The sequence below is a fragment of the Chelmon rostratus genome, chromosome 1 (assembly GCF_017976325.1).
Source record: "Chelmon rostratus isolate fCheRos1 chromosome 1, fCheRos1.pri, whole genome shotgun sequence".
Lineage (NCBI taxonomy): Eukaryota > Metazoa > Chordata > Actinopteri > Chaetodontiformes > Chaetodontidae > Chelmon > Chelmon rostratus.
Window position 1 is genome coordinate 5,685,334 of NC_055658.1, and position 25,340 is coordinate 5,710,673.

The following is a 25,340-nucleotide window of genomic DNA, read 5'->3' on the forward strand; positions in this document are numbered from 1 at the left end:
CAGAGTTGCCTCTTTAATTTTTTATGGATTCTGATACTTTTCTCTTCTTGCCGTGTTATGAAATGCGCATTCAAAGCACCTCTTTGTTCTGTGAATTTCAGACTGTAGGGAGCAATATCCCCCCACAACGTGTGTTTGTGTGATGTATTTGTGATGTATAACGAGGAGCAATGTAGGCTAAGGTCCATTTCCTGTGCTACTTGTAACGTTATTGTCCCCAGTGGGCCTCATTTAGCAAAGTGTAGGCTATGTTGAGCCACGTTCGCTATCCCTGTTACACTAGTTGCCGCAAAGCACAGCAACAAAAAGACCATATTGCAGTCATACTGCACACTTCTCTGCATTTACATAGCGATAACCTCTAGAATCTGCTGAGCATATCAACTTGCATTCATTAAAGCCCCTCGTGTCTGTTTACACAGTGGGACCAAACTGAGAACTCCACTGCACCTTTTAACTTCATCTGTTATTTTTCTTTTATTTGCAGCTACACACAGACTTGGATGTGGGTGGCAAGAACATCAAGTACGTCCTAGCAGGTGAGGGGGCAGGCACCATCTTCGCCATCAACGAGTTAACAGGCGACATTCACGCTATGAAGAGGCTGGACCGCGAGGAGAAGGCCGAGTACACGCTAACAGCCCAGGTCATTAATGCCGACACGGACGAGCCCTTGGAGCCGCCGTCCGAGTTCATCATCAAAGTCCAGGACATTAACGACAATCCGCCGCAGTTTGTGGAAGGCCCGTACCGAGCCTCTGTTCCAGAAATGTCTGCTGTCGGTGAGTCACAATAGACAGACTTCCTCTCTGCTCTCTGCCGTACACTGCAGCCTAATCAGTGTGTGAGATTTCAGAGGCGGCTGATCTCTAATGGGCTATTGCATAAAAATAATGAGCGAATAAGAACAAGAGGAAATGAGTATGCCTATTTACATGCTTGCTTGCTATGAGTATCTTGGCAAATGAAAATACAAGAATGATAAATCAAATCAAATCACTGGAACTTCACCCATAGCTCAGCGCTGCGACTGAACAACTGGCGCCAGTGTCAGCACGCTCTTAAGAAGGCGATGCTACACCATCTACAAGACAGTCCACTCACAAAGACACCCACCAAACCAAACGCAAAACGAGAGCTTGTATTTTAAAATGACACTCGCCACACCAGGAAAGCCGTGCTGAAGCTCCTTCGCACAGCAGCTCGATGCTGAGAAAGCAGCATTTGCACATTTCAGGCGTGCTACGGCAACATCAGCATATGTAGATATAGCGCTCGCCCCTCTGGCGAGCATAAAGAAAATGCTACTCTCCACTTTGCATAGGTCAAGAGCCACGCTATTTTTTGATGTACAGCGTTTAGGAATAGGTGGAATTTCTGTTGCACACTTTCATGCGTGCAGTCAGTTATGTGATGTGATGTCATGTGTGATAATCTGGTGATCACTACAATCAAAAAATTTAACATCAGAAAGCTCGCAATGCAATATTTCAAGGGCGAACAAAAACTGTGGGAAGGGGACTAGAAACAGAAACCACTGTGTGCTAACTTATCTTGTGCCAGATGCATCAAGAATAGGTCATTTGACCTTTCTTTAATTCTTAGAACAGCAGTGAGGGGTAATAAAGCTCACCTCGCAAAGACTCAAGCGTTTTAGTACAACCATAGAGAAAAATAGACATAAAACTTGACATGATAACACTGACTGATGTTAACTGCCACAGGCTACCATTGTTCAATCCCCCACAAACTGCTGCACAAACCGCTGCAAACACTTTCCATTCCAAGCTAATGCATTCATATATTCGCTTTCTTATTCCATCCATGCATTTAAATGACCAGTGCGTGATGATCACATAATTGCTATGTATTGCTCATGTAGGGTTGGCAGGAGCCCATGCGTGGATCCAGACAGTGAGTTTTCTTCTTCAGGGGAGCCTCGCCGCTGACCCCAGAGCTGTAGGAGTCTTGTAGAAACAGTTTCCATCGGTAGCAGGAAGTAGATCATAGTGTGTCTTCACGCCGCTTTGACATTGGAGGAGTTCAGCGAGGGTGCCGGGGTCTGTTGTTGGGTGGTGCGCGCTTGTTATTGTGTTTCCTCATCAAGCTTTCTCTTGTTACCTGTCACGCAGCTGACATAACACGCTAGGGCAGATGGCGTTAGGTATGTAATGGTCTTAAATCCCATCTGTAGGGTTCAGCCTTTGCATCGCTTCTTTGAGTTAATGTTGATTTAGCCGCGGCTTCTCGTGATCGTTGCAGCTGAGCCTTATTTGCTGCGGCTGCGGCGGAAGCAAAAAGGAACAAAACACAATGCAAGAAAAAAAAAATCCATGTAAACACAGAATAACAGTGAACCCTTGTTGTCTGAACTCTGTTACTTGATCCCTGCTGCTCATTGTTTTGGATCTCAGTTGAAATGTACTGTATCTCTCTGAGGGTTTTCGCAGTGCAGTGCAGGGACAGCCCATAGTGATGGGGTAGAGAGCAAAGTGGTAGTTGACAGCATTCTGTGATTTGCCGGTGGGAATAATGCATAAGGAATGGAAATCGGCATCTCTTTGTTGATTGTTGTTCCCTTTTGTCACTACTGATTAATTAAACATTCACGAATGCTCAGTTGTTTGCTTGAAAGGCTTTTCCTTCAGCGACGAGTTTTCCTCTTGTTAAGTTTTCATGGGCTTGTGGGAAGAATCAGATGCTCCGGACAAACAAACAATAAGTCATTCATCTCTCTCTCTCCTCATCTTCATAAATCACCGGTTTCTTTACAGTGGCGTCGCTGAAATGCGAATTTGTGCAGGACTCGGTGGATTACTGAAAGTGTGCTGAGCAGTGGATAACTAATAAAGTCCACAGGAATGGGAGCAGTAAATAAACGGATGTTGGTGAAGTCTGCTGGATATGAGCGAATCTCCACCACCACATGAAACTGGGAAGCCTTTAAATGTAATTATGGCACATGCTAAGGCATGCCGCATTATCTGGTATTTCAGACAATGGCGTTCCGAGAGCGCCGAGTGTGCTGATGTGTTTCTGCTTAGCGCGAAGCCACCTGCGTCGAATAATCAAAAATCTAATCCAGACCACACCAGGCTGGTTCTCCTGACGATGTTATCCACTTACAGAGGTTGTCAGTTCCACTCCAGACTTCATCAATGTCTTGCCGGCTCCTCGCTTATCAAGAGCGTATCCACGCTGAATCAGTGAGACCAGGGACAAATATCAACACCCACCTTTTATCTGTCAAGGACTACTAGAAAACCCCCTCATTGAATGTCGCCATCCCCCATAGGAAGCGTTCCCCACAGCCGGATGAGATATGTGACATAGGCCACTGAGGTCGCCATGTTTCCTGTGTGCGGAGGAGCATAGAGGTTAATGGGAAATGAAGGAGGAAGACCTTTTGTTCTCCCTTTAAAAGGGCCAGTCGGATAAGACGTGTGGCTTTCTGTGACTTTTCTCTGACTTTCATTTTCCTGAATGGCTGAGAACGGAGGCGACAACCATTTTAATTGTTTAGCGGATCGTCTCTCAAAGTACAGTGCAACAATGAGAGGACACGGGGAGCAGAGGTGGCGGCCGTGCTGCAGGAGAGACTTCCAGTCGGAGGAGAGTTTGATCTCATTAGTGTAAGGAACCGGGATAAGTCTGTGGTCTGCAGAGATTATGTGACCGCTGTGCTTGAATGACTACATGGTGCTGCTGTCAAGAGGCGGGGGGGTGGGGGGTAGCATCTCCACGACGTAAATGTAAACGCAACTTGACAAAACAGCTGAAAAAAAAAGTGTTTTTAAAGCCACATTAATCCATTTTTGGCCATTTTCACTGCGACGGTGGAACAATCCAATGCAAAACTAACACAGCACCTTATGAAGTTATTATGGTGAACTCTTCTTTTACCTCTGTGTCCACACACAGTTTACTGAAAAAGGCTCTCCTGCTGCAAAATACTCCACTATGTTTGGTAGCTAACATCGTAGCTAAGAAAAACACCAACATGGTATAAATGAAGAAATGCTTCGAGTCAACACTGAGGGGACACTGAACACTGGAAAGTGAAAACTATCTTATTTTTAGTTCTAACATTGTGCTTGTCTGATTGTGACATTTTAACTTTAGCGTCAGCCTTTCCAGAAGCTGCTGTTGCATGTACCAGGCAGGGCTGTGTAGTACTGTGAGGAGCTGCAGCGTTAGATCTGCTTCCACATTACACACACACTCATTTGATCCATTGTTAATACAAAATATTATTAGTGCAGCTTTAAGCACATATGATATTTTAATTATTATCTTTTTTTAAATGTGTTTTACAAATTCAGGGCTTGTGTACTTTCCTCTGCTTCTAATCTTCAGGCAAGTAAAAAATTCTGTGACCTTCCTTTAAATTGAAGGATAAAAATGATAATCATTATCAATTCATTAAATCAAATGAATATTTGATATACTCTACCTGTCCTTAGTTGCATACTGCACGTGCTGTGTATTCATTGGATAATTATGCTTCGCTGACACTTCAATTAAAAGTGAGTTTGTTGCTTATTTGTGGAAGCCTGGCCATGATGACAGTTCATTTGCATGGATTGCACAGATCTCAGAGGATTAGTAGATCCTGTTTTCCTGTTAATGGGGTCTTCGACTTTAAGGCCAGTACAAGCTGACAAATTCCCCCATATGTTTGTCTACCATATGCTGGAATTATGAGGCTCTGCTACCCTTCTGCAGCTAACAAGGGGGTTGTGATGTAGATGGAAATTACAAAGTCTGCTTGAAGCAACGCTTCAGGTAATTAGAAGGAGGTCGCTAGACCATCCTCCCTGCGCTAAGGGGGGTGCGAATGACAATAATTGCTACACTGCGAAACAAACTTGCTGAAAGTTGTTTTTCCGGATGGAACTCATGTGAGAGATGCCCCAGGAGTGTTAGACTGTGAGTGTGCTTCATTATCAGGGCGATTAATAAACAGGCGCGTAGACAGATGGCCCCTCTCCTCCTCGCACGGCCGCGCTCTCTGAAACCCCGGCAAAATGAGTACCTGTATGGAGGCACAGAGCCCTGCCAAATGTGTCAAGATTTGCTAAATTGGAGCGCAGACATAAAATTGAAGTGACATTAATAGATTACCTGGAGTTGATTTGCATTTTCGGAGTTATTATGGGTGTGGATAACAGGACTAACGGGCAAAGCCGTCTATGTGGGGCCTTAATGATGTTTCTGATTACGCTCTCATCACCACCGGCAGCTGGGAAAATAAGTAAAGGCTTGTCATCACAGATTTGGACGATAAATGAGCAGACTTGATCAAGGGGAGACGTATGGAAATGAGCAAGATGCAGACCTTTATCAGAGCACTCACGCTTCCAACATACAGCAGAAAGCTCACTGCGATCACAGATGATTTCATACACACACAGTTTTATACGTGATGCAATGCTACATAATCCGGCAGGAAGGGTCACATTGTTGAATAGTGCCGCATGTTTAATCTAAGCGTGTGTGTGTGTGTGTGTGTGTGTGTGTGTGTGTGTGTGTGTCTTAAATCTAACCTATCTATCTATCTATCTATCTATCTATCTATGTATTCCTGATTTCACATCCTTCACTTGTGCTCTACACATTGGCATCGTTCAGATCAATACACTGAAAGCTGAGCTATTTTGAGAGCATTTCATGCTCCACTTGGGCCAGATGTTCTATAAAAATCCCCTTCCTTGATATACCTAAAAATATTGTTGTACTATGCTGATCCTACAGTAAATCTTGAACACATCTTGGTCTTGGAAAGTCTGAGTCTGAATGCATTAAATGCAGTTTAACTTGAATAAACCCTAGCAGTATTTCAGGGTCACAGCAACCCACATAAGGAAAAGAAGCACATTTATAGTGCATCTTTTATCTGGCATTTCTCTGCTGAGCTTTGAGCAGAGAGCTAAAAGCGAGGGTGTCTGGTGTTTGTGTCTCTCTCTTCTCTGATCCTAGACTCTGGTCTGCAGCTTGGCAGATGGACCGAGTGGCAGGGGGCCCCTGGCCCTTTAACATAGTGGGCAGCTGGGCCAGAGCTGGGCCAGTGCTGGGCCGGGGCACATCTGACGAGCACGCTCCTGGGCTGGGCAGGGACGTGGCAGTGGCTGTAGTGGTGGTGGTGGGCGGCTCACAGGCTGAGCTGGGGTGAGAGGGGGTCAGATCAGTGAACCTGGCCAAGGCTCTGACTCTCTCAGGCCTGTCTAACTGCCAGGCGCCGTGCATGCCAGCCTGCCCTTTTCTGTGGCCGTGCTAAATGGGGATAGGACAGCCTCCGAGGCAGAAAGGATTTAACTGACATGCTGGAGTTTCTCTGTAAATAACCTGCTACTCCTATCTATCTCACCTCATTTGGCAACGGCATCTGCACTTGTGCATCTGCGTGTGTGTGCATTTTCCAGTGTGTGTGTGTGTGTGTGAGGGTTTATTTGTAGGCTGGTTTCTATTCACGCCTCATAATTGTCACCTGTCAATAACCCAGTAACTCCCTTTTCTTTGCACATACCCATTCTTCTTAACTGCTGCCTTTCACTACACAGCACCTTATAGAGAGTCATTGCTAATTCAGCATCTCTTTGTTTCACACTTAGCCATTACATAGCCTAAATAAGAAAAAGAGCCTGTCAGATATTCCCTAGCTAACACATATGTTGTTCGGGAGTAAAAAAACACACCAACACATCAAAACATACACACACGCACAGTCACAGCTGCTCAATATCACACACGAATGTGTATTACTAATTCATCAAATGTTATTTATTATCCAATGTACCTCTGAATTATGTATGTAACATCATCAGTCATTGGTCCAGATACAGTAATATAAACCCTTTAGAGCCTCCTGGGGCGTTATTTTTTTCTGGAGCACGGAGACGGGCATACATGCACACGCTGTACACATAACTGTGTATCTAATGCACACACGCAGATCACACACAAGTGCACATAAGTGCACATGTACACTAAAACACATACCTCCTCCGTGTTAGCATAAAGCCACCGTGCAGTCGCAAAGATGCTGTTCAGGTGTAATTTGTCCCTGCTCCCCTGTGTAGCCCGCAGAGACGCATTCTCTTTGTAACTCATTCCCTCTTTCTCTCATGCACACACTTTTTTCTCCTCCCTGTACTCCCCCTCCTCCCCACGCTCTCCCTGCCTTTTGCTCGCCATCGCTCTCTTTTGCTAAGCTAATGCTCTCTCTCACTCTTCCCTTGAGGGAGAACAAAAAGTAGCCGGCTTCTAGGTAATGAAGCCCTTCAATGTGATCTGCATAAGATTGCCTCCCTTGCTGGCCTGGCTGCCTTGCCCCGATGAATAGCAAAAGACTCTCAATGAGACTGAGGACAAAAAGCAGACTTCTCCTTAGCCACAGCGTCGTTTCTCAAACAAAGTTGGCTCTTTTTTTTTTCTCCCTGTGCCCATGAAGTAACAAGCGAAGAAAAATGAAAAGGAAGGAGCTAAATAACAAACAAAGTTCATGAAAGAGACGGTAAATGTGTGCGGATTTGTTTGTCGCAGCATGTGTGTAAGCTGCTGTGCGCCTGTGCTCGTAATGATGAGGAGAAGGATGCGAATAGCCAAGGCTGTCGCAAATGCCACCGTATGTGTTGTCGCGCTGAGTGGATGTGATTAAATGGATTTCATGCAACAGGGTCAACAGTGGTACAATGGGACATGAGGGAGGCAAAGCTTAAAAATGAAATCTATTTGGCTGAATGCATTTTTTTGGGGGGAAATATTTGGGAGGCTGCAGCATTAGAATTAATACATGAAAAGACCTTTTGTCAAAAAAGCATAACCTGCCATGTCCCAGGTTACCGTTCTGTTTAATTAAGTGTTTGTAATGAAAGGTTTTGCAGCCCTGAAATGCATGTAAGACTCATCTTTCGCTGTCATACTGTCACACACTGCTGATCATTGCATCAAGGTCAGTTAATCAATCTGAGAGTGAAAACAAGGACACAGCATCCTCCCATCAGCAGTACTGCGGGGGAGAAGAGGGACTGATCCTGGTTCAGTGTGTCAGCTGAAGGCATTGTAATTCCTTCTAATGGCCTTTGGTGGGCAGATAGGCTTACTGTGGATGGGTGAGTGAATGAATGAACCGCACCTTGAGGGAATTACTTTGTGAACTCTTGAGAGAAAATGAATCAGCAAATTATATCACGCTGATGAATTATTTTAGTAGTTTTTCAAGCAGCACTGCCAAACGTTCCCCATTTCCATCTTCTCTGTGGTCAGGATGTGCTGCTTTTCTTTGCTTCTTTTGTTCAACCAGCAGTCCAAAACACAGTTTCAGGATTTGAGTTGAATGAAATTATAATGGTCATTTTTCACTGTTTTCTGACCTTTTAGCAGACAAATAATCAATTAATTAATTCATTATTTGAGAAAAATAAACATCCGATAATTGAAATAATCATAAGTTGCTAATTGTCACTGTCATTGGCTTTTTACTGGTCCAAAATGGGCGGTAAAGCCTTTGTCATCTATTGGCTTTGATTTGAATCCGTGTGCTTCTGATCTGCCATCTTCAGGCAGTACCAGAGACAGATTGTGCACAATGAAAGAATAATTTCACACTGTGAAGGGAACTCTTATTACACTACTCTTCATTCTGAAAGGCCTCTGCATCAATGTAGCATTGTGTTCCATAAAGTTGGGGCTATGCAGGAGACAGATTTTTTTAAAAAAGCAAAGAATGACGTAAATCATTGAAGGGGAGACCAAAACATCCCAATTTTTAGTCCCTCATGTAGTTCTAGCACCAATAAACGCTCCTACAGTTCCCACAGTGCACCTCAATAGAGTCTTTTGTTACACCCACGTGCCTGGTAAATGGGACGTCTTTTGAACTTCGCTCCCCGTAATGCAGGCTTTGTGTTAAAAAATTGGTAAGTCTCCAAGCCTGTAGGCACAGGATTTTCTCAGGCCTACCAAACTCCACAGAAGACACGGGGAGCGTAGTTCTCACCGTGCAACAGTGGTGGAGTCTCCCTTTCAGTAAAATTTTAGTGCAGCCCTACTGTTAATGGAGTGCTATTCAATTGAGCTTTTGATATTTTAGTTAATGATTTGAGTAGCCTTCATTTTTCTCCCCTAAAGAGAGCCAGCTGTCAAAAAGCACACCCTGTGTGAGCGCTACCCACAGCTTACAGCCTCTGCTCCGAGCCCTTCTGATGCTGCAGGAGAGGGAGTGACTGCACATGTAAGTAGCCACAGAGCAGTTGTTGATGATGGAACATTTTTTTATCCGTCTGAAAGGGATTTTACCTCCTTTATGAGACTTCTTTTTGTTGATGTGGTGTTTTTTTCTTTCTTCAAAGCCTCTCAAAAGCATAAAATCTCAGTAACAGAGATGTGGTATACTGGCACTGCTCTACAGGAGCTGGCCTTCAGCCGCGACCCTACAGCATGACCAAAAGCACACCAGCACCGCACAGTATAGCCCGGCCTTGAGTGTGTTATTGCTTCATCCAATATACAACAATTCCCAGCTGCAGATGTGTTCCTATGCTTTTTGTATCTCACTGCAGAGCGAGACACAGATTATTCACATGGAATTATTTGCTCTATAACAATGTGCAGCGTAATAGAAGTTGGACATGTTGTGCAAACAAAAAAATTGTTATGCCTGGGATGACGATTACATTTTTTGACATGTAGATGACAAAAAAGGACAAAATATTTATGTAACAGAGTAGCCTCAACATGAGTTTGCTTAACTGCTGTGCAGTTGACACTAATAAAAGCCACGTGTCATCAGAGCGCTCCGCTGCAACCTCACCTGCCTGTGAGATCTGTTAAGTTCGCTGCGAACGCCGCCAGCTGCATTCATTAGGCCGGGTACATATCACATCTTGCTGGAGATAGATCTGCTGTAGCCCGGCAGAAACAGTCATTTTCCCACTCACTCAGTCATACACTTACTCACTAATTGCCTATTGGCCCCCTATTCTACAGATGACACACTGAGCTGGGATCATTCGCTGCACTTTCTCTCTGCTGTGCTGCTGAACTGTACAGAGAGTCCATGTTTACACTGTTAGACAGAGGACTTTTAAAGAAGCATTTTGTTGTTGGTTCCTCATTTGTTTACACATGCACGACGCGGCTCTGTAATAGCAGATCTTCAATTATTAAGGCAGGGCACATTTTATGGACTTTGTGCAACTTTGCTCGTGAATCCTTCAATTTGACTCATAAAAAGTTCCATTTCAAAGATTTGTGGAAGTAATCTAATTAAACTTTCCTGTGTGTGTGTGTGTGTGTGTGTGTCCTTATCAGCTGTGTTATATATCAGCCAGAAGTGACAAGGGACTGTTTGAAGTCATGCTGGTGAGTGGGAGGTCCTCTCTGCATCCGATATAACTGGCAAAATGAGGAGGGCTTGAGTTCGCACCTCTGACTTGGCAAATGCTTACTCATATTTGCTAAGATGCCAGGATGCTTTCTCATACACGTTCTTCAGTACACAGCCGTGACTCACCTATTAATTATTCAAGAAGAGAGTTGTGGATATTTAATGTTGTGTTGTAGGGCCTTTCTGTGCACATCTCCTGCTCTGCATTCATCCCTCTTTGCTCCTTTGCATCTCCTTCCTGCTGTATCTTGTATTGTGCAGCATGTCGTTCCCACTTAACACGTTGCTTTTTTCTAAAAAAGCAAGAACTTTTGGCTCTGTGGACTAAAGTTATGAATGTGTGTGTGTGTGTGAGTGTGTGTGTGTGTTGAGGGCTGTGCTCCCTTTTCATGCTTCAGGTGATTTTACAGTGTTGAGCAGCACGAACAGGATCCCCTGTACTCTCATCCCTCCATGTCTGCATTATTAATTGTCTGAGGTACCAAGCAAAGCTATTTGGACCCCGCAGGCACCCAGCTCTTAGTAACTAAAATTAAAAGCAGCGATTGCATCCCATTGAAAGACATAATAACACTCTTTAAAGTTACATTTTGCCCCCTCAAAAGACTGTGTAGACTTAATTTAACTGCAAGGGAAATAAAGCAAAAATGACAGTGAAACAAAAATGGGCTTAGCAAACGTCTTTATTAGCTGTTTTGTTTTTTTTTTTCTATGCGATTATGTGTGTGAGAGCACATATTCGAGTGGCTCCAGCCAAGATTCATGTGCCATGCTGTAGCCGGTCGTGGACGGGGATTGTTCAATGCAACATAAATGGGGGTGGAACACATTCATCAAGGTGGCAGAGATTTGAGACTAGAGAGGCCCATCCAATCACCGGCGGAGAATAAAGGAGAGAGGCATAAAAGTCCGTACAGCAAGGTCATTTGAAAAAGAAGCTGATAAGACGAAGGATCAAATCTCCAGTACAGGCAAGGCCCTCCTCTTGATGTCTGTCCCCATTAACTAAAGCCCTCGCCTGGTTGTACAGTCACTGCCACGCCTCAGCTGTCTGACACAATAAAGGGAAAATCAAAAAAAAAAAAAGAAGAAAAAAGAAGAAGACTTGTCTGCCATGCTCTTACTGCTTTTATTTTGTCATCAAAATTTATGGCCCAGCTTGTAATTTAGTTTGTTCTTGTTCTTTTTTTCTCATTTCTTCTTCAGGTATTACTTTAAATGTTCTGTTTTTATTGTATTTCACCGTAGACTGATACCAAACCCAGGTCTGGTTACTGTGTGTGTTTGTGTGTGTGTGTGTGTGTGTGCGTGCGTGCATGCGTGCGTGTGCGTGTGTGTCTGTCTTGCTGTCATGCAGGCGACTGATTTGTGGCATCACACAGCCTTCTTTTGCTCTGGCTGTTTGTGTATTGGAGCGTCGGCAGCTGTACTGCTCTCAACACTGCAGTATGGATTTAGTCAGTTTGTGGTTTTACCACAGTCACAGTCTGGTGTCCGCACACACACACACACACACACTCACACAAAGACACACGCACATAAAACCACACGCGCAAACACACGCGCAGTCAATCCTACAGCAGGTTTACTATGTCACACTGGGGGCTGCTGTGTAATTGGGTGAATCTGCTCTCCAGCACGCTACAGAGATAGCCCTTTAAAATTTCACTTCACTTCTGGGAGTGTAAACAAACCTTGGGATTACTAGGGGTGTAAATCCACATTCCACCATTTCTGCCCCCCCCTGTCATTTTTTTCCCTTTTTTCCTATTGGCCACCTACTTTGAGAGTTTATGGGTTGGTTAGTTGTTTGTTCAGTGTTTGGAGTGTGTTTGCGCATCCGTCTGTCTTCCTGCGCGGTATAACTGTCAGCATGTTAGCAAGAGCATGGATGTGTGTCTACCTCCGTCAAGGATTCGTCGGCTGGGGCGCACCGTAGGCACGCGTTTTAGCATGTCTGGCGTGAGGACACTTTCCGCGGCGGCATGCGGCCTTCTGTCTGTGTGTTCTCTGTGATGGATTGCTTGTCAGGCGGCAGCATAGCAGCGCTCTCACCGGCTGACGAAGACATTAAGTCGCCAGTCACGTAGTGCGTTCCGACATTCCTCCGGGAAAACACTTTAACCCTTCTCACTCCAGGACTGCTGCCAGATGACAGAGTGCATTACTTAGAAGGCGCTCGGCGCTAAAACAAACGACATGGCGGGATTCGGTGGAGCTCAGGGTCTTAATGCAGTTGTGTGGGAGGCGGAGGGCCTCTGTCACACCTTACCTTTAGAGAGGCCAGCTGCTGGGGTTATGGGCGACAGACTGTGTGCTACCACTGTCATTGAGAGGATTTTTTTTTTTTTAATGTTACCTCTGCAGGCTGTAAGAATAGAAAATATGTAATTGACTGAGAACATCTTGCACTGCAGCAGCCTGAGAGAGTCACTGCTGAGGGAGGGATGGCAACGCTTCTCCCCAACTCTGTCTTTTGTTTTGAATGCAACGTCATCTTCAGTGCTGCCGCTGCCCCCAGAATATGAAAATAGCACACGCTGAAAGAATGTGAATGCTACAGAAAATTTACCTTTTCTGTTACAGATAGCTAAAAAAACACCCCTGAGTATTACCCGTATACTCAGTTGATACATTTGCAAGAGACTGTGGTCGACATAATGAGGATTTTCATTTGTGGCAAGTTGTAATGTAGCATGTTCAAAGCTTTTTTAAATTTTCACTTAAAAATAATTATATTCTTAGAGCTCACTTTTAATTTGAGTCACATTTTTTCATGAATATACTTCATGTCGTGTTACTCAGACTTACTTTAACTTTAGTCATTATTCTACTATTAAAGTTTTCACAATGATATTCAGGTCTAAATGAGTTTCTGGGAATTAAACCTCCACAGTTATTTTTTATGAAGACTTTATGAAGAGACACTAAAAAAGAAACTCAGCTGATCTGTTTCATCAGGACTGTGTAGGATTGGTTTGACTGGACTTGATTGACAGTGACCCGGCAACATGAGCAAAACCTCACCCACCAGCAGTCATCAGGTTTAGATTCCAATATTTCAACATTTCGATGACCACCTTTTTCTAACTGAGCCCTGGCCATTTCAAACCAGTGACAGGAGGACAGACAAACACTCCGATGCAGTCATTTCCAAATTTATGTTCATCTAGGACCCCAAAACTGTCACTGAGAAGCCTGAAAATAATCACAATCCAACATCAGCACTGCTGAGCGCCTCAGTCACTGTGGTAAAAATATCTCTTTGTTGATTTCCGACAATTTGGTAGTGTTGCTCCCCTGTCTTGAATTGGCAAGGCTTCTTCCCTGTCTGCACAGCGCCTTTCTGTTTTGTTTTTTTTTTCTTGTCTGGGTTTGTTTGCTGACATATCTTTTGTTTTTTTTGTTTTATTTTCCTCCACACTGACGTGGCCAAATGGTTTGCAGGAGGACATTTGCTGGTAACTTGCTGTGAGGGGCTTGAAGTTGAGTGACCAGCAGGCAGACTGCGCTTTGTTTCCAGTTCAACAAGAATACTGAAATTGAAGGAGGGCAGGACATGGTGATTTTTATTAGATATAAGTCCATTCATCCTAATTCCCTTCTTGTCATATATTTCTGTCTATATGGGGGATTTTGTTATTTTAGTCCAGCTGTGTTATTCCATGGTGTCCTGTGGCTCAGAAAGTTCACACAGAAAACACACACACACACACACACTGGGAGTTGTCTACCGCCGGCCACTGAGCAGCTCAGCTGGAACAGGATTGGGCTACACGCCTCGTTAAGGGCATTTTGGCAACAGTGTATACATAAGTAATTCATTTCTGGTATTAAGTAATAACTTTGATCTCTGGTTTAGCACTCTCAGGAGCTAGTGCTGATGTAGTGTGGCAAAAATATTAACCGCAAGTTCATTTCCCACCACAGTTTTGCATTACGCTGAAACTTGTTTTTTTTTTTTTTTCTCGTCGTCTTTTTCCCTTTTTTTTTTAATTGAGGAGACATAATTCACATTAAACACCCTTGCCCCTGTGGCAACATTTGGTTCATTTATCCATGATAAAGTTGTTCATTAGACAATATACTTTGCCTTATTCTTTGTTATTACCTTGCCATTGTAAATGCCTTGGGAGCAATTAAACATGTGAAGTGCCCAATTTTCCGTCCTCGACTTCCAGTCCTGAACTCTATCTGCGTGTTGCACACATTTCCTATGAACTAATTAAAGTGAATCAATGACACAACCCTTTAAAATGGCGGCATATGTCACAGCCATCAGTAGGGAACAAAGGACCCTCTTAATTATTTTGTTCCTGCCGTTCCTGTAAAAGGGCTTGTCAAGGCGGCAGACTCAGTAGCCAACTCCTTGAAATAGGGATGTCATCTACACGCACAGACACGCATTGTGCACACACAAACACACGTGGACGAGCGCACGGAAGCGCACACAAACACCGTCCCCGGTTTCTCTGTGACAGCTCCCTCTCTGTCTCATAGACGACTAGTAATTGTAATACAACAATGACAATGCAAGTGCTTAAGTGTGACGGTCCCCTTACTCTTCAAAAGTGCAGCATCCCTTATCCATCATTGGCTCTGGGGAACAATTTCTTGGATGCTGACAACCATATCTTATCTTCAAGATATTTTTTCCTGTTGTAAGCCCTCCTCCGGCCCATGTTCTATTCGGCCAAGGCTAATTTTGAAAAGTGTGTTAGCGTCTGAAATAAACACATATATCCTGATCTTTTCAGCCTGAGCAGGGTGTTCCTCATTCGTTTGCCCTGTTCCTCAGCTGCTGAAACATGCAGTTTAGCATGAGTATGCATTAGTCCTCTTATGAAGACTGATGGGCTGGGGGAGGGGGGCATGTTTTTTTCCTGCCTTGCAATTATTTACTGTGCCTTCCTGAAATCTGAAATACTCCAATCTTCCTGATATAAATATCAAACATCATGGCAGAGGAGAGCCACCACTTTTAGTCACAGCCCGGGCTGTAGAGTGTCGGTGGAAATGGTGACAAATGAAGGGATGGGAGGATTGAGGCTGCACTGGCAAATGACAAAAAAGTTCACACATGCCAGTTGTTTATGAGCATGCTTATTTGTTTAAGGGTTTCCCTTAATGCCCATCTGTAGTGTTGCCATAAATGCCCATCTGCAGCCCAGGAATCTAAAACTGGCTTTGACTACTGTAGGAAAATCAACTGGCGGTGCTCCAAGTATGTCATCTTCTCCTCTGAGAGAATAGACGGACGGGGATGGATGGATGGATGAAAGGATGCCTCGACACGCTTGTTTTCTCCACCTCGTTACAACCGTTTCTGTGTTATCAAGAGCTTTGGCCTGCCACACTACAGCACAGCGCTACACTTTGTATTTGACAATACTCTGCCTCACAGCGCTAATCGCCTCTTAATTCTTGCGTTATTCCCCATCCGTGCACACGCATTTCAATCAAATAGGTGGTACTGTCCAAAAATAGTGCTGGTGGCACTGCCTGGAGAGATGTGCTGTCAGTCTCCCTGTCTGATCATGAGCTATTATCCTCTCTGCCCACAGACAAGAGAGAGAGCTACACCAGTGTCTATGTGATCATGATCAATACATAATCACTTTCCTGTCACCACAATGGCGCTATCAGGGGACCGTCCAGCCCCACAGACCAGCCATTTTAGAAAAAGGGTTTGGCACGCCATCTTTCTGACCTAGAAAAGCGGGAGGGGGGAAGGGGGGGCAGTGGCTAAGTGAAGGCTGGACTCATTTTCAGCCAAACACTCATTGCCATGGGAAGCGTTATTACATTTCCACTATGCTTGGGTTCATTACACCAGTTTGCAAGAAAAGAGACCAGAAAAACATTTAGTGACTGACAGACTGATCACTGTCTACAGGAAGCTTACAGTTTACATCACTCTATGCATGGCTTTGTTGAACAGTTGTCTAATTGGCCAATTAGTGCATTCTGAGGTTTGCAATTTCTGAATAATACGCAGCTTTTTCACATTCCATGTTTGTTTTATCAAAGTCAATAAATCTGTTTTTATTCATGGTAATCAAATAATCACTGACAGCTAGTGGAAAAAAAAAAAATCCAACACAACGTCAAATTTACCTGAAACATCATGATGCCAGTTAGAGGCTCAGCAGTCTGTCTGCGTTCCAGACAGCTTACTTTAAACGGATTTTGAAATGTTGCGTATGGGGCCAACAAAAGCCCCACAGAATGTTGTAGAATAAGCAGACATGAAGAAAACCGCGTTAGAGTCCGCGAGCAAAACAGATATGTGGAGAAACAGCATTGACATGACATTTGACACACGTGTGCATCATAACTGCATGGTTTGTTATGGCTTTCATGCCGAACAGGTTCACAGAGACCTCGTGCTTGTTTGGTATCAGGCTATTGCAGCTTGTCTAATGTCACGGCAACACCTGGACTATGACATGACCTTTAAGGAGCAAATGGTAAAAAAAGTTTGAAAACAAGGGCCCAGAGTTGGTGTTTCCTAAGAGCTCTAGACCTCCAACATGGCTGCCTGAGAAAAGAAAAGTTTCTAATATCCAACATTTGCTTTGTGCATACCTTAATGTTGCAATAAAGCACCAAGAATTCAGTGTTGTCATGCACACTACTGCCCCTATGCCCCTCTCTCTATTTATCCCTGTGTTTCTCCCTCTCTTTTTTTGACCCCTGCAGCGTAAAGCCAGTCAGACATAAACAGTATTGTTTTACCCTGGTAGGGCTCACAGCAGGGCACTGTTAGCCCCACGCCTCATGCAGCCCACAGCTCTCCCCATGCCTCAGTGATATCCCTTCTCTATGGCTCAGTGCCTGCATACATATGAATGCCCCCTGTCTTCTACCCTTCACGCCTCTGAGCTGGTCCAAGCTGAGCAGAGCTGAGATGTTACACAGCTGCCATGCCTGTTGGATGGAGGGACACGGAGGCAAAGTCTAGCATCCCAGCAATAGTAAATGAACTGTAATGACACATTTTTTTGAGTGATTATAGGTATGATGGCACTTGAGCTGAGAGTGCTTCCCTGTGGTGCGCTTTGCTGAGTTGCACTAAGCATGCTGAGGGTGAATTCTGGGAAATAGGGGAAAAAAAGCAGCACATGTTCTTGCTAGATCAACTGGAAAAATGAACCTTTATGCATTCGAACATTGCACGAAAAACTTTCTAGCAGTTTTGTTCAATACAGTGTGTCATGAATATCATAAAGTGAGCTGTAACTTATTATCTGCATAATGGTTTTTGTACAGGAGTTTGATGTTTTTATAATTACTTTTTTTATTAAGACACTTAATTGTGGAGGAGTCCGTGACACATGGTTTTAAAGAATGGTGATACTTTGACAAGAAAATACACTATTTCTCATTTTCATTTCACCGTCAAGCAGCATTTTTTGCTGCCACTAATGAGAAAGAATAAAGAACAGGAGAATATCTTACATTTTGTAACATTTTCCTGAAATTTCAGCATTTTATTGGTGGAGATACTGATCCTGAAAAGTCCAAAACATACCTGTGAAAAAGGTGTAGCACACAACTGTAGTGTTTATTTAGTTTTCTTTCCTTTCCTGCGACCCTGCTGGGTACAGTAAACGTCTGCAAATGAGCATCTTGTGATGGCTCAAAGCTACATCTTTATGACCCTCTGCTGTTACAATACTTCTAAGGAAATAAGCAGGCTATACAGATGAGGCTGTGTTGTGACATAATGCTGCACAGAAATAAGCTGCAATGTCCTTCTGCAGCCATTGTGTGTCACACCGGGCTGCATCCCCCAATTTATCCCCTCTGCTGTTCAAGGAAGATTCCTATTGATTTCCTATCACTGGGCCAGTTTACGGAGTAAATAGGAAGTGTGTGCCCTATTATTTCTGTCGGTTGATGAAATAGGAGGCTAGACCCCCGTGTCTTTGTTCTAGAAACCACGGGCCTTTAACCAACAAAGCAACGGCTGTAAATTTCATGTAAATGCCTCGCATACAGTGAGGCCTCCTTTGAAAATGATTTGTTTAAATTACTGGTGTGGTATTAAATCCTGTGAACTTCAGGACGTGATTAATGAGATTACACTTGGCTTGGGAAACAAGCCGTAAATGCAGGCTGTGTTTTCATACATGTTTAGTGCGTGTCACTCTGTGGACCGCTGCCCAAACCAACAGAGGGAGATTTGCTTCCCCAGGACAAGGTTATATGCAATCTTTCAGTGTCTGGGCATCTGGTAGACAGCAGGAGAAAGTGAGACTAATCCATTTAGACAGGAAACAGCATGACTGCACCTACTTGCACATCTCTAACAGGTCTGACCAAGAATGGTGCGCAAGTAACACTTTTTAGAGAGAGGGATGCCAAAGCAGTGGATTGCACAGAACATTAGCTGCATTGTGGGTGAACAGTTTTCATTTTCCATTGTAGGCTTCTTACATGCCTAATTCCTCCCTGCACGGTTTTTGTTTTTAGCAACCATTCATCTTTCTCATCCCTGGAAGTTTATAGGTGTTGTGCTGCTGTAATCGCCACAATGCTACAGGCTTCAAATAAAAGCCAGAGACAATATTCCTCCTACAATTGAGTTTCTGTGCCCATTGCCTGGCCCTACAGCTGCATCCATTTCTGCAGTGTCCCTGAAATTTCTGTGCATTATCAAGGGGAAGGACAAGCTAATCTGCGCTGATTTGAAACAGGACCAAAACACTGGCTTTCCTAATCCCTCATTTTTTTATCAGGGGTGGTGAGGAGCATTTTACCCCTGTGGGAGGGAAAGAAAGAGGGAGCTATTTCATGCTTCACCGGTTCCACTGTTTTTATGAAGATTTTCCTACCCTCTACTTCCCCCACTTCAATCCATAGTGTAACTGAATTTATAAAGCCTGTTTGCAATAGTCAGACACCTTTTAGAAGTAAGAAGGTACTTTTCATAATTAGGGATGTGTAGATGGCTGCCTTCTCCCTCTGTAGTAGTAATTTAACTTTAAGGCAGATAAGGCTCTGTATCGCTGAAAAAAGGCGGTGCAATTTCCTTGGCTGTCTCTCATTTTATTCATTTGACAATTGGCAAACACCTATGGCATACAGGATATAACGTGCTTCCCAGCATTACTGCATGAGCACACCAATTTGGATTATTGCACACATCAATGGGAAATTGTTGATATAATTATGTTTCCCTTCATTTTGTCAACCAATGGATTTGATATATTATTTACTTATCTCACACGTATGTGGGAAATTTACTCATAATGCCAGGTTTTAAGGCAGAACTGTGAATAGCACACATGCATAACCTCGCGCCAAGGTGTCATCCTATACGATAAGTGGATTTAAGTAAAGTGATATTTTCAGCAACACACATGCATCTTATGGTGAGTACTGTCACTGCAACACTATAGACAGCTACTATTAATAGCGATTGAAATGTGATAACTGGAATATCATGCTCACTATTTTTTTCCATGTAAATTGAGAGTAAGTGATCTGAGTGGCAGTTCAAGTAGAGAAAATTCCCACATATCAGCAGCTGACATCAACTTATAACACGATGTTTTTTTTGCTAGTGCTATCACAGCAAGCAGAAACACAGAACGAGAGTCATGCTCATTGATCTGCTGTGATCTGAACACTGCAAAAGGCATGGGGTCTAACAAGCAATACGAAATTCACAAGGTAAGCTTTGGCAACACAACAGCCTGGGTCATCATAAGACTATGAATTACTAGAACACCTCTGTCTCAGAGGACCACTTGAGGCTCTCTCAGTGCAAAATAATTGGACTGCAACAGTGAAACCGCTACTCCAGTTAGAGTGCAAAGGTGGCTTTTGCTTTGTTTTGCTGTCACAAGACCACGGCCACGGCGGTGACTATTAATCAATGCTTTGACGTACGTGTAGCTGACGTCATACGGACGGAGATGAGTTGGAAAACCGGACCACATGGAGCGGAAAGAATCTTATATAGTGGCATGTGGGAAAGGCCCTCTGTGTTACAGTGGCTATGCTGGAATGGTTTGGTTTGAAGATAAAATGTGTATGTAATGTAAGTATGTGGCAGGTCACCAGCATGCAGAAGGTTGGGATGCATTTATAGGGAAACATTTCCGAACCCTGTTAAAGATTAAAATCATTTCATTATGTGACTCGGATTTAAAGTACAACAACTACACATCTGTCATACAAACCCATCGGTACAATAACTGTTCCAACATTTCGAGGCACGTAGAGACCTAGCATGTACGCCAGTCTCTATGGTACCTCACGTTTTCTCCACTGGAAGGTCACCGATGAGGCACATCAGCACATTTTTTTTTGTACAGTGGGCCATTATGGAGGGCACATCACGGTTTATCTGCCTCAGAGGATATGCAAGAAGGTATGCTGTTTTTTCTGAACATGAGACAGCTGCATTGGTCCAGTGTATTGGTCAGGGGATCAGTTGGAGGTTGCTTGTAGAGGCAGGAAAAAGACAATGTGCCAACAGAATGCAAAAGTCTGATTTGTGGGTTTCACGCTGTAGACGTTGCAGGCTTCGTGTTTTGAACACATCTGGCATTTTTTCTTTTCGTGTTTAAATTCAGGACCGAAACCGCTGAATCACAATGTCGGAGCCAAAACTCGTACCTGGCGCGGGTCTTTACTACAAGCCTTTCCGTCTGCAGTGGACAGACTGAGGTGCCTGTGGCGGGACCTGTGCCGTCTGCGGCGGGGGACGCCTCTCTTTGTTGTCAGAACACCTCTAAACATCTTTCACAGAAACAATTACCATACCATCTGTAGATTCCTGCCAGCGTGTTGCTCACTGTCAGCATGTCAGCTTCTTTTCTCTCCTTCTTTCTCCCTCCGACTCACACACACTCCCTCACACTGAGACGGATGAGGAGCTAGGTCACTGTGAATTAAAATGGATGAGTTTAATTGCGTTAATAGTCTCTTTATATTCAGTTTTTCAGTGCACTTTTTCCTGACACTGTATAATAGAGCCCTGAATGCTGGATTGAATTGTCACTAATCTATTTTCTGATTTGCACTGAAAGTTTGGCAGAGTTGATATATTGATGAAGGTCTTTGCATACATTTCCTGCAAACCTCATAGAGCTGGTTTAATAAAGAACCTAATTTCTGCTAAATAGTGTATTGTTGGTGTGAAGGTAATGGCTAATTGCTCTAGTTTTAAAGGAACACTATCCGATTAGCATTTAGAATACATGTGCCAACAGTTACATTAACATAGCCAAATGTTTAATGGGGCCAACTCTTCTCAGAAGGTAAAGTGTTCTCTCTATGTTAGGTTTGAAGTTTGCTTAAAGTGAAAATGGTCAAAGACAGCACATTTAATTATATCATAATGTGCAACATCCTGTTCGCACTCCCAACGTGTCAAATAATGTATAATAGTGTCAAAAGCGAGAAAAGTCCACACGCAGAGGAGGCCAGTGTGGGTGGATCAAGCGCGGGACCATCGAGGAGACTGTGGTTCATGTCCCGTATGAAACCAAACATTGATTTGAACATTGATTTCTCTTCTAAATGCTTCTTTGAGGCCAAACCGTGACCTTTTTCCTAAACCTACCAAAAGTTTTGGTGCCTAAACTCAACCAAAAATGCAACAGTTTCAGAAAGCTCTCTTCTCAGCAAGCTCTATTTTGAAAGTCTAACCGAACATCGCTAACCATAGTTGCATATCTATTATTGCTAATGGCTGCGGAACCCTGCACATTAAAAAAAAATGTGCTAAACGGGTTAAATGGGAGCGAGAACGTGTCGTCTTCAACTGTATTTCCAAGTGATGCAGGACAAGTTTTGGTGTGTATGTTAGAGGTCTGCCCGTCAGAAAGGCAATATGGTTACTTTCCCTGCTGTGTTACAATAAGTGTGTGACACATCCATCACTGTCAAGTTGATTTGCACACTAGCTAACATGTCCAGCAGAAGCTAGCATTACAAGAGGCTAAATGACTAATCAACACTGACATGACTGGTTTGCTCAGTCAGGCCAAACAGCCATTATACCATATTTCATCTGAAGTCATGTCACATTTGCCTCCAGTAATTGACACTTTGACGCCAGAACTGTACACACATGATTGGAAGATGAATTAAGGGCATGGGGCGGCACAGTTCAAGATACACTTTGCTCGTGAGTACACATGCTTGTTCAGTACCACACTGTTTTTAATTCAGACTAAAAAAGGCTCAAACACTGAATTTGTGTATTATTTCATTGCAGTAAGGGACTGTACAAAAATTGTTAGGGAGGACAGGGCATTAACAAGGGGGGAGGGTTGTGTGTGTTTTTTTTTTGCTGAAGGAAGGGTAGTGTGACAGTTGAGCGGGGAAGGATCTTTTAAATTTGTTTCACACCAGTTTTATCCTTTTGTATTTCATAGAGCTGCTGCCTGTGGCCAGCTTATTTGCTGGCTGACAGTGGTTATGACTATTCAGTTGAGAGATCTCCATTTAAAAATAGTGGCTGCAGTGTTTGGGGCTACTATTCTATGTTTGCCCCTAATTCTAATATGAAATTTTTTTGGAAACTGTGAAAGTTATTGTTCAATTTTTACACAGTAACTTTGAAAAAGCATGCCATTTTAAATGCATCTTGAGTTGTTATTATTTAATGGCTTGTACAAATCCAACATGGTATAGTGTTTTCAGATGGTACAGATTTTTTTCCAATATCCATCATAAATTGTGATACAGCTAGGGAGAGAGATTTTTTTAAAAAGTGAACCACATGGTTCAGCTGCTAGCCCTCTCCATACCGGATATATTTCAAACTGTTCCTTCCTGACTAAATTAAAGATATATGGAGAAAAAATGGTCAGATCTCATGTAGACTGCTGATATTTCAGAGCAACACAATTGGCAATATGTTGCAAATATCAAGCATGTCTGATACAGATGGGACTGGATCTCTGAACAAATCAACCCCACAGAGGGTTGAACAGCCTCATCCTGATTGGCTTCTAAATTTCAGTTCACAGCTATGCAGCGATGGTTGCCTGTAGAGTTATAGTTCATAACTCTATCTTTCTGCCCCACAGGTACCCCAGTTACCCGGGTAACAGCTACAGATGCTGATGATCCAGTGTACGGGAACAGCGCTAAACTAGTCTACAGCATACTGGAGGGACAACCATATTTCTCCATAGACCCCAACTCAGGTAAGTGCCGTTCTGTGCTGTGTTTTAGAATTTTAAGATAAATCTCTGTTCGGTGGGCACAAACATTGCGCGAGGTGTGTTCCTCCACCCGAAATTTGATTAAAAGACAAAGCAGCATATACTGGAGGCCACTATGGACCATGTTTGACATGATGGATTCAAGAGTCACCTGTGCAGGATGGTCCTGCCAAGTTGTTTACTGCAACCAGCTGAAGTATTACACTATAAACAGCGTGCTAATACTATACACACAGTAGCACTGAGGTCCAGTGTGAGCACGATGACTTTAACAAAAGGAGACGCAGAAGGAGGACACCTCTGTGGTGCAGGAAAAGCTCTTTGTGCTGTTATTCATTGTTTGCCTGACAAAGCCTGACGAAGATCTCTGTGAGATCGAACACTGCTTCATTAAATTTAATGGGAGCTATTAATACAGTGTGCAAATCCTTTGTCTGTTTCTAACCAATGGAGAGCATAATGCATTACAAAATGAAATGAATGAACGCCACGCCCAGAATGGGACAAAAAGGAAAGGAATAGGCTTTACAGTGAGACAGTGATTACATCTTGGGATTATTTCAAAGGGCCTCTTTTCGTAGACAGGGCCAGGTACATCAGGTCAGACCCTTTTAGTATTCAAACATCGGGCCTGTTTTATTACCTGCTCCAACTTAGATAAATGAGCTTACAAAGTCAGCCCAGGTCAAATTGTGGGTTATCTCTAAATAAGTATGTCCATGACATTTAGGAATAACTTTGCCTTTGGAGGATCTAATTTAATGGACAGTGATGGTGCACACACTGATTTAACGACCCAAATGTGCATCAGACCCCCGCAAACTAAATGTTTGGACTGTAGCCACTTTTAGGCAACAGTATGCAGTGGAAAATGATAATGTTATATTTTAATAATTATTATTATCTAATTATATAATGTTATAATTAACAATTAGAAGTTTTGCATTGCTCAAATGAAGCATTTTCACAGTCACCCCAATAATAGCTAACAGGATCCAATGCTACATAGTACGACCGTATCACACTAGTTATTATAGTTATTATAGTGGTTATTATGGTTCTGACTGTTCTGTCGTGCTAGTCACAGTCACCGGGGGCAACACGCTTCTCTCTGTGCTTACCTGGTCTTCCTGGTAAAACCATGGCCTATGCCATGGATTAGGTTTTCCTGTATTGGCTTAGAAATGTGTGTTACTTCTTTAACAGAATACACCACTTAAGAACCTAGTGCAGTTGACATTTCGGAGATGCGTGGTTTTCAGCGGACGTATCAGGCATTGTTCTTGTCGTTCTGAAAAAAAGGAGATAAATAAGAAGGCAACTGCATGAAAAACGATGACAGTTAGAGCTATGAATTCAAATGAATACATTCAGAGGAGACCACAGGATAACAGAACAGAAACATTTGAATATTGAAATCAGTTTTGGTCGAGCTGATCCTGGTTTTATGAATATACACACACATAATGCTGCACATCAGCAGAGGCTCCTCTAAGCTGCCATTCAGGCTGGAGGGTCATCCGTCTTGAAGTGTCTTGACCAACAAATTCACTGTAATTCATTAATGTTCCATTAATATTTATAGCTTGAAATTAGTTTAAAATAATTCTACATATTCTATGTAGTTTTGGCAGCAGAGCTCTAAATGAAAAAGAGAGACAGAGGTAAGTGAGGAGGTGGCTTTGAACGTTCATGCGCACTGCCGACAAGTGTTACCGGTTGGAGGTGCAACAGCTTCCCCACCTACTGGCACCCCTTGA

The 25,340-nt window shown here is 43.3% G+C and overlaps 1 protein-coding gene across 1 annotated transcript in view; it reads left to right on the plus strand.

Moving 5' to 3' along the window:
• Window positions 1–25,340, plus strand: part of cdh8 (cadherin 8) — an 87,099-nt gene that overhangs the window by 31,675 nt on the left and 30,084 nt on the right. The window contains exons 2-3 of the mRNA XM_041943274.1: window positions 488–782; window positions 23,443–23,562. Coding sequence (XP_041799208.1) covers window positions 488–782; window positions 23,443–23,562 — 415 coding nt within the window. The remainder of the gene's footprint in view (window positions 1–487; window positions 783–23,442; window positions 23,563–25,340) is intronic.